Genomic DNA, 9237 nt, shown 5'->3' with positions numbered 1-9237 from the left:
TACTTGTTAGTTAATGTATAATCTTTTGTTTAGCAAGGAAGCAGGGAAGAAAAACACCACAATTTTTTTATAGAAGCCTTGCATATTCATGCAATTAGGGCAACTTATACAAACAGAGCAAATAGCAGCCATATATAAAATTCTCACAGCATCAGTATAACATACTAATGTTAGTTCACTCAGTTTCCAAAACACTCACTTCAATACATGAACACACCAATTAAACCAGAAATCACAATCACTCATAGCTTCTAGTCATTTACAACTCGAAAAATAACAAAAGAAAAGAAAAATGTATTGTAAAAAACTATTGAAATGGCCACAGGTGAAAACCTTGCCAACTCCAAGCATCAAAATGTCAAATGAAACTAACCCCAAATAAAAATGCAGGGGAGAAAGGGTGAAAAAGCTCTCCATATAATTTCAAATCCTATTTTCTTGGATGAAAGCAAGCTATTGTTACTGTACAGTTGCAAACAGTCTTGGTAATCTGGTTCATTATTGTACAATTTTCCTTCCTCCTGGTAGTTGAGTATCAGTATATGAATCTGTAAAATAAAAACAACCAAAAGGTACAAAAATTGGTGTACTACAGAATACTAAAATCTGATGCAAAATTGCAAATCACTTGGATTAAGTAATCAGTCACAACGCATCATTATTGTATTTTACAGTCATAAGACAAACACTAACAAAGCAATCTCACAATAGATATGATGCTAAGATCTTGCTCCTTCAGTAAATAATTAGCAAATGCATATTATATTTGAAGAATGCACACATTTGGAGATAACAATATTGGATGTTCTCAAAACTCAGAACTACTACACAAGTGGAGTGAAGGTTTAACTTCATATATGATCAATAACATTTAAATTTTGGTTTCTCTAGGAAATCAATAATATCAGTACTTCCTGTATGTATCATTTTTCCAAGCCTGTGTCATGAGATCAACAGCTTAGACGCATAGTTATTTTGTATGGCATTGACAATGATAATTAGATATGATCTCTAACATACTGATCATTGTTCTTCCTATTAATTAGTTGCTTCTCTGCTAACAAAAACATCCAGGGCACAATAGACTTGAAAAACTTGTATGGCTTATTCCTTCCTAAATTAAATTGATTAGAAACTGTTGAATAAAAATTCTATCATTTCACATTTGTTAGTCCATGTCCGCATATGTTACTACATGATTCATCCATAAACAATTACTAAATTATACCAACTAAAGCAATAATCTATTCCTCAAGCAAGACTTTGCTTCCTCTAAATCTACGATAGCATATTAAAATTCCTAACTTTCAGCACTCAATCATGCTTTAATCTGGAATACTTTTTCTCCAGAACAGAACTGCAGTGAAATACCAACTACCAACTAGTCAACTACCAACTTGACTTGATTCACTTTATTATCCAACTGCATGTTATCTTGACATTGAGACCCCTTCCACTCAAAAAACTAGTAAAAAAAATGAAGTCATCTTTCTATTATTTCTTAATTCGCATAAACTATCTAGTAGTGTTGAAAGCAGATACATACATAAATAAATAAAAACCTAATGCCCAATTAGAAAATGGTTTTTTATTTGTGACCTTCTCAAGTAAATGAAATTTCCCTTTTGAAACTTGGGTCACTAAACATTTATCCATCTTAATCAAACATTTCCCTCCATACTTAATAGAGATTAATTTCTATGCACTGACAGTGTAATAAGTTTTACTCAGTCATTCAATCACATCCTTCCATTTCCTATTTTAAATATTATTAAATTTAAAATTAATTATGAGCTAACAAAATAGAGAGTTGTGATTGAATGATTGTGTAAAACTTATTTACACCATCGGTGGATAGAAATTAATCTCTACTTAATATGCTAAACACACGTTATTGTTACAAATTAGTCCAAAACAGAACAAGAAAAATGGATAAATCATCAATGAAATTTTCAAAAAGATAAAAGAGACAGCGATACTTTGATCTATTGGCTTAAAGTACAGCAATAACTACTAACCATATATATACAGCATCAAGCAACAGGTTGATTTATTTCTCTCATCCCAATCCTGCGTAATTGGTGCAGGTGATCAGCTATTTCCTGCAATAATTGAAGTCCTTTGTCTCCCTTGCTCAGTAGGTTGACAGTATGCTCAAAGAAACTCTGATCTTCCTCAAGAACTTGCTTCTCCAACTTCTCCAAACATTGGGAAATATATAGCTTTTCATCTTGAAACTCTAAAGGAGAACTTTTTATAGATTGAACATTGTTTTCCTCCAAAGATGTGGGTAGAATGTCAGATTTGTCAGAGATATTAGGAATCTCAGTAACTGATTTTCCAATGACACTTTCATCATTTTCAATGCAAGCAAATTGTGAATGATCTAATCCAATATCTTTCAACTTCATTTCAGAGTTTGTCTCCACAATGTTCTCCGAAACTGATTCATCAGGGAATCTCATCCTATAAAACTTAAGCTTTGCTTCCAAGTCTTCTATCTCTTTTTCCTTCTCAGCAAGAAGGTCGTTAGCCTTTTGCAAAGCTTCTGTTTCATACTCTGACTCCTCATCCATCACTCTTAAGTATTGCAAGGCTTCCATGTGTAATGTTGCCTTTTCTTCCTGTAGCCTAGTGATCATGGCTAATGCTTGACTCGCAGCAACTGCAGAAGCATTTCTTTCTTCCTCCAGCTCTTTATACAAAGCATTTAAAAGTTTCCGGTCATGATCAACTTGTCTTCTTAGTCGGTCAACCGAGCTTTCACCTTCAATTTCACTGACAATGCTTCCATCAAGAGACAAACCAGACTCATTTCGCTCAAGTGAAATCATTTTTTGAAGCATCTGCATTCCAGCAGAGTTAGAAACATCAGAAGTCTTCACTTCATCGCTATTTATAGACAATCTAGGACTGATATCATAAAAAGGAAGATCAGATCCTCGAGTGGCAGAAAATTGTGACAGCAATGTCTTCAAATCTTCACTAACTCTTGTAGAATCTTTCCCAGTCCAGACTTCTGCAAGCATGCCAGACAGCTGCCTTCCTCTATTACTGACAGCAAGCTTATAAGCATCGCCAAGATCCAGTAAAACAGGATTTTGCAGAGCAATATCGCTCGAAACCGGGGTTGGTTCTAAACCTGCTTTAGATGTTGTCAGCTTACTGCCTGACTTAACGATTTCCTCACCGTCCATGGTGGGTCTTTGCTCAGATGTTAGCCCCACTTCAACAGTTGTTGAATCATCTACAAAACCAAAGTATTATGATTATTTTCATTTAGAAAGGTGGACAACCAGTAAAAAATCTCATGTACTAAGGGATTTAAGATAGTGAAAAAATAGGTTTTTTGGTTTCATATATAGGTACCACACTTTTTTTCTTCATTTATGAAATAGACATGGATATTAAAAACAATATTATTTCTTTTCATCAACCTTCTGCAAAGAACTATAAACACACCAATCCATCCTTCAAATCGAAGAGTTAAATAGTAGAGGAAAGCAACCACTAAATAGAACTTACAGTTCTCCTTTGATACTTCAAGAGGGATTCCAATTTTATTTGATGATGTAGGGACATCGTTGCAGGAAATATGTTCACTTGGTGAAGGACAAACAGCACTTCTTTCAACCTGCTGCCAGTCATGTTCCACAAAACCATTCCCTCTTTCTGTCATTGCTGCTGAAGATTTATTAGCACAAAGATCTGTATTTTCTAATTGCGTTCGTGATTTTGATAACAATGGCTCAAGTACAGAAGCTGAAGTCTTGGACTTCCCTGAAGCCAAATCTTCATGTAAATCAATAGGGCTAGGCTCCGTATGACTACACGGAACTTCTATATCTTCCTTGGTGTGATCTGTTCCATGAATCGGTATGCTTATACCATCATCATCAGATAAGGGAACTTCAGATTCAGACTCAGTATCAGAAGTAATCTTGAGTTCTGTGTAACCTACACGAGACAAAGGATTCACATGATTATTTCTCAGGGGTGCATCTTTGACTGATACAAATGGCTTTGAACATCTTTTATCATCATCAGATAAGGGAACTTCAGATTCAGACTCAGTATCAGAAGTAATATTGAGTTCTGTGTAACCTACACGGGACAAAGGATCCACATGATTGTTTCTAAGGGGTGCATCTCTGACTGATACAAATGGCTTTGAACTTCTTTTCTCATGAAAACTGTTTCCAACAGAATCTGATGCATCAAAATCAGCAGGGCCAGACCCGATTGACTTGTTAAATACCACCTTTTGGTCATAACTATTTAAAACCCATTGCTCACCACAACAAGAACAGCGTTTTGCAATCGTATGTTCACCAAGTAATGGAACATGATCAAATCTGGAGCCAGATTCCTCCCCCAATTTACCGGTCAACAACCGGTAAGCTTCTGCATTGGATTTATTGCTGGTAGCATAAGAAAGGAAGCAAGTCTCACACATTCCTTGAAGGCTTACAAGCTTATCATGTGCAGGACAAAGAGCTAAAGAAGAAATCTCTGACTTATGACCACTACAAATCAAGTCCCGGTAGTATTCTCTTTTCTCCTTGCCTAAAACATGATCAAGCCTTGAGCAGAACAGGCACGGCGTTTGCAATTTGCAGTAACCGGCAAACTTTGTAATAACATAAGATAGAACAGCATCAATAAACAGGAAAAAGATTAGCAACCATTCAAGGAAAGCTGAAGCCAAGGCTTTGGTAACACGTCTGGATAGGCTATGCCTGTGCCACTCAGAAGATGAGACTCCCGCGGTAGCCATTGACAAGCAAACTCGAAAGGAGAAATCGATATGTCGAAAGTTGAATCAGATCAAACTTTGAGCTTATTTCCAATATGACATAAATAATCCAGGCAAATGGTTGAAACTTGGAAACATTCAGGTCTGGAAAGGGTGAAAAAAGAAAAAGGGAAATTAGAAAGATTGTTTATTTGTCTACTATCCCTATTCAATAATCTGAAATTTGATCAAAGACAAAAGGGTGGCAATGCATAAACAAGATCAAGCATTGAAAACTGAACCAGAGAATCAAAACAGTTACTTTGATTAAACCAATGAATCAATAACCAACAAAACATGATGGACTAAAAAACTTTCAGTTAAAAGTAAGGGAAATAAACTGAAACATAAATCATGTTCCTAGTCCTACCAACATCATCAGCAGACAATTTAAGCAGATCAAACATAAAGGAAAAACTTGATATTAATTAAAAGAAAGGAGTTATAAGTTGTTACTTATTACAGGAGCTGAAGGCAATACTAGAAATCTAGAATAGAAAAAACCATGAATGTTGAGAGAAAATACTACCTTATAACAAGTGAATGTTGAGTTGATACAAACAGAACCAAATTGGATTGAGAGAACAATATAATGGAGCAGTAGCAGGTTATGAAGGTTGACAGATCAACACTGATGAAAAGGTTGAAGCTTTCCAATGGAAAATCACGGAGAACTCATTTTCTTTTGCGGAAAAGAGAAGAAAAGAAAAAGATGAGAAGCCGACAATGACAAAAATTGGTGTGCTGAGCTGAATGGTGATGACTGTGAGAGAGAGTACTCAAATTCCGAAAATGCCCCAGGAGGAGGGGGGAAATGAACATCACCAACTACAAAGCATGGGAAACTTTTTCATAGGTTTTCCTTTTAGACAAAGGATAACGAGGTAAATATGTTTGTAACTATGTTTGGTTTGGCGTTACGACCAACGCAAATATAATTTCACACATCTTCATACATTTGCTGTCTTTGTAAAGAAACTCGAATTTGTAGTTTAATGTGAATAAACAAAACAAGATTTTGGAAAATGATATATGACACGAGATTTATTTTAACAAAAGTAGATTAGAAAATGATCAGCGATAGTACGGTTTGTGTTTGAGTTTGTCGTGTTGTATATCGGTTTTTAACGGGAGTGATGCTATATATCCTCCTACAAATTCTCCTACATACTAAATGGAGAAAAAAGTAAATATTTTTTACTCTTTTTAAATACTTAATGCATTAACCATTCATTTAATATTGTTCCTATTTCATTTGTAAGAGGATAAATCATTTTTTTTTGAACTTTAAGAGGATAAATCATTATTCCCTCTTTAAAGGTAATAAAAAATAAAAATAGTAAAACGTGTGAGCAATTGATGGTATAGTTCATAGTGAGAAACCATTAAAAAGTTAATGGTGCTAGGGACTCATTCAAGGTGTAAATCAATTTTTTTTTAGAATTTAATCCTTTAAATTCCTATATATATTTATAAAAAAAAGTTATAAAGTGAGTTAAGGAGTAGGTAATTAACTTTAAAATCAAAAGAATTTTTTGACAACCCCGTTTTTTTTTAGATAGTCAAATATAATTCTGTATCTTTTTTTTTTTGAACAAAAATATAAGTCTGTATCTACAACTACTTATTATTGTGTTATCATTTTTTAAGGATTATTGTCTTCTTTACTGAACAAATTTGTGACTAATATCATCTCATAAAATTGAAAGATAAAAAGTATGGTACAGAATCAAATAAAATATAACAAAATGAGTAGCATATTTTCGTTAAATCTTATTTGATTGTATGTTATCTAAACAACATTAATATGTACATGCCACCTAAAAGTAGCTTTGTTTCTTCTTGCCACCTTTCAGCTTGGCTTCTTTCTTGCTAGCTTAGGTCGGCTACTTTTTAAAATAATATGATTCTTTGCATAACTTGCCAAAATGCAACAATGCCATGAGATGTTGACATCTCACTATCTCATCTACTTTCAGAGGAAAAAAGAAAGACGTTTTCTCCACTCCTGTTTCGTTCTCCAAATTGGATCCTCATCTAAATTCTTTTTGCTATCTTTTGTCTATTTGAGATTCTATTTTATATCAAATAATTTAAAATCGGAGTACTTTTGGTTACAAGAGGAAAATAAAATCGGAGTACTTAAAACGCAGAAAATGTTTTAGGAATTAACATAAAACTGGAATATAAAGAAATTAATAATGAAAATACTTGAAAGTTCAAATCCCTTGTGCAGGATAGCTTGAGCCTACAGAAGCGAAATATACTAAACAAGTACTCCGTGAAATGTGGTTTGTGAATGGATAAAATATGCAAATTTGTTCATTAGATCAGAGCTCAAGCTAGGGCTCAAACTTGAGTGAATGACTGATTGAGTTTAACTATCAATGTTTAGATTGAGTTTAAACTATCATTTGTAACCATAGTTTATGTTTCGTTAGTAATGGTTTTAGTTACAGTAACATCGATTCGTAGGTATATAATACATATAGTCACGGTTACAAATGTTTCTGTCGGCAGAATTTGAAAATATGGTAGGGAGGTGGAGAAAATCGGAAATCAGAGAAAACGGTGAGGACAAGAGAGGAAGATTGAGAATTTCGGGGCACAAATCCTATTCAAACTTTTAGACACTCCAACGTTCGAACAAATCCTTTTATAGTCACCTGACCAAACAAGGATGAAACACGATGTCTCTAGTTTAGAATTGCAGTTGAAAGATTGATTCACTAGTCAAAAGTAAGTGATCACTCTACTATTTTTTCTCTAGTCTCTAGACTCAAACTCTCCCTATTTATATTCCTTCAATTAGGGTTTCTCGTAAGATTTCTAGTAGTGTAAAATTGCAGCTTAAGTGGAACAACAATAATTTTAAATCAAATTTCAGTTCAGATTACATTAGATTTTCTTCCTATTTATCTCGCACTCAATCAATGAATCTCATTGTAATAAAGATTCCGTATCAAATACTGTTAAGCTTGGAAAATAAAAATTGCACAAGATTCGCACCTGTGAGTTAAAACTTAAAACCAGGGGCAAAAGAAGGCTAATTGAATCTCAACGTCATTTTTAATTATTACTACTTTTTTTTTATCGTGGACATTAATAATTACTACTGCATTGTAGAAGATAATTGTAAATATTATGATCAGGCTTTGTGAAATATAAATTTATTAGCCCATATTTTATCTTCAGAAAAATATAGCCCATATATTATCTTCCAAAAAATAAGAGCACATATTTTTGGGTTTGAAAGACAGTTTCTAATTCAATGTGAAGAATTGCCTTTGACCAAAACAAAACCCTAAAATCTTGAACAATTGCTGAACGAAATACAGCACATCATTAGCAAGCAGGCAAACGCAAAATGTAAACTTTCTATGTATGAAATAGATATTAATTAAAAGAAATGGGTTATAATTTGTTACTTATTTGAGAAGTTGACAATCACAAGAATGAGTGTGCTGAGCTGAATGCTGATGACAGCTGTGAGGGAGAGTTTCAAATACCGAAAATGCCCCAGGATGAGGGGGAATGAACAGCACCAACAACAAGCTGGGGAAATTTTTTATAGGTTTTCCTTTTTAGACAAAAGATTTTTATTTTGAATAAAGAGGTAAATATGTTTGTAAAAACCGGCTTTATTTAAATGTGGGATCGGCGTTTGGTTTTCTGTTTACGTTGATGTAAATGAATGAAAAAAAAGCACCTAAAATATCAACGGAGAAATAAGATTTTTCCACGTAGATTCAAATAAGAGTTCTATGTTTAATTCCACAAAAATTCAAGCACACAAGCGTGTTTCGAAAACCATTAAATTTACTAGGAAAGTAACTAAATTAAAGTGAATTGAATTGAATATCAACTTCGACACAACATTTTACCCCCCACTATATTTTTTAGCTACAAAATTAAAATTTGTGAGTATATATTATATCTACCTACGAATATATAAATTTAGATACGTTTTCTCCACTCCTGTGTTTGTTTTGCAAATTGGATCATCATCTGATAAACACACACACACATATATATATATATATTAAACATGTATTATATGTTGGTTATAAAAACATTTATAAGTGTGTTGTAGAGACATCGTTGAGGTGGCTGTGGTTGTTGACGTTGCTGGTTGCTGTTGTCATTGGACGTTGCTTGTCCCAGCTCTATAGCAGCGGTGGTGATCTTTTCTGGTGGGGTTTTTCTGTTTGTATTGTTTGGGTCTCTGACTGCAGGTATCGAGCGGTCAGACAGGTTCCGTTGTCGGTTGAACCTGTTTCCGTTTTTCGATTTTAGTTAAGATCTATCCTAAGGAGTTAGTCACTTGAGTTTTCGCTAGATTGTAGCACTACTCTCGTGCGTTTGAGGTTTTTAAGAGTTATTTAGGAGGGGTTCTTTTATAGTAGTTGGGTTTGGTCGAGCTCTTTACTGGCTAGGTTATG

At 33.9% G+C, this 9237-nt stretch overlaps 1 protein-coding gene across 1 annotated transcript; it reads right to left on the bottom strand.

Moving 5' to 3' along the window:
• Positions 1-220: 220 nt before the first annotated feature.
• Positions 221-5538, bottom strand: LOC130731300 (myosin-binding protein 1-like). The gene is made up of 4 exons (XM_057583543.1): positions 5325-5538; positions 3526-4900; positions 2019-3247; positions 221-548 (listed from the first exon to the last, which is right to left on the bottom strand). Exons 2-3 carry the CDS (start codon positions 4775-4777, stop codon positions 2034-2036), a joined length of 2466 nt encoding a protein of 821 aa, XP_057439526.1. The 5' UTR covers positions 4778-4900; positions 5325-5538; the 3' UTR covers positions 221-548; positions 2019-2033.
• Positions 5539-9237: the final 3699 nt, after the last annotated feature.

This window comes from Lotus japonicus, chromosome 1 (genome assembly GCF_012489685.1).
Source record: "Lotus japonicus ecotype B-129 chromosome 1, LjGifu_v1.2".
Taxonomy (NCBI): domain Eukaryota; kingdom Viridiplantae; phylum Streptophyta; class Magnoliopsida; order Fabales; family Fabaceae; genus Lotus; species Lotus japonicus.
The sequence above is the reverse complement of the archived record's forward strand: the minus strand, read 5'-3'. Positions and strand labels throughout refer to the sequence as shown.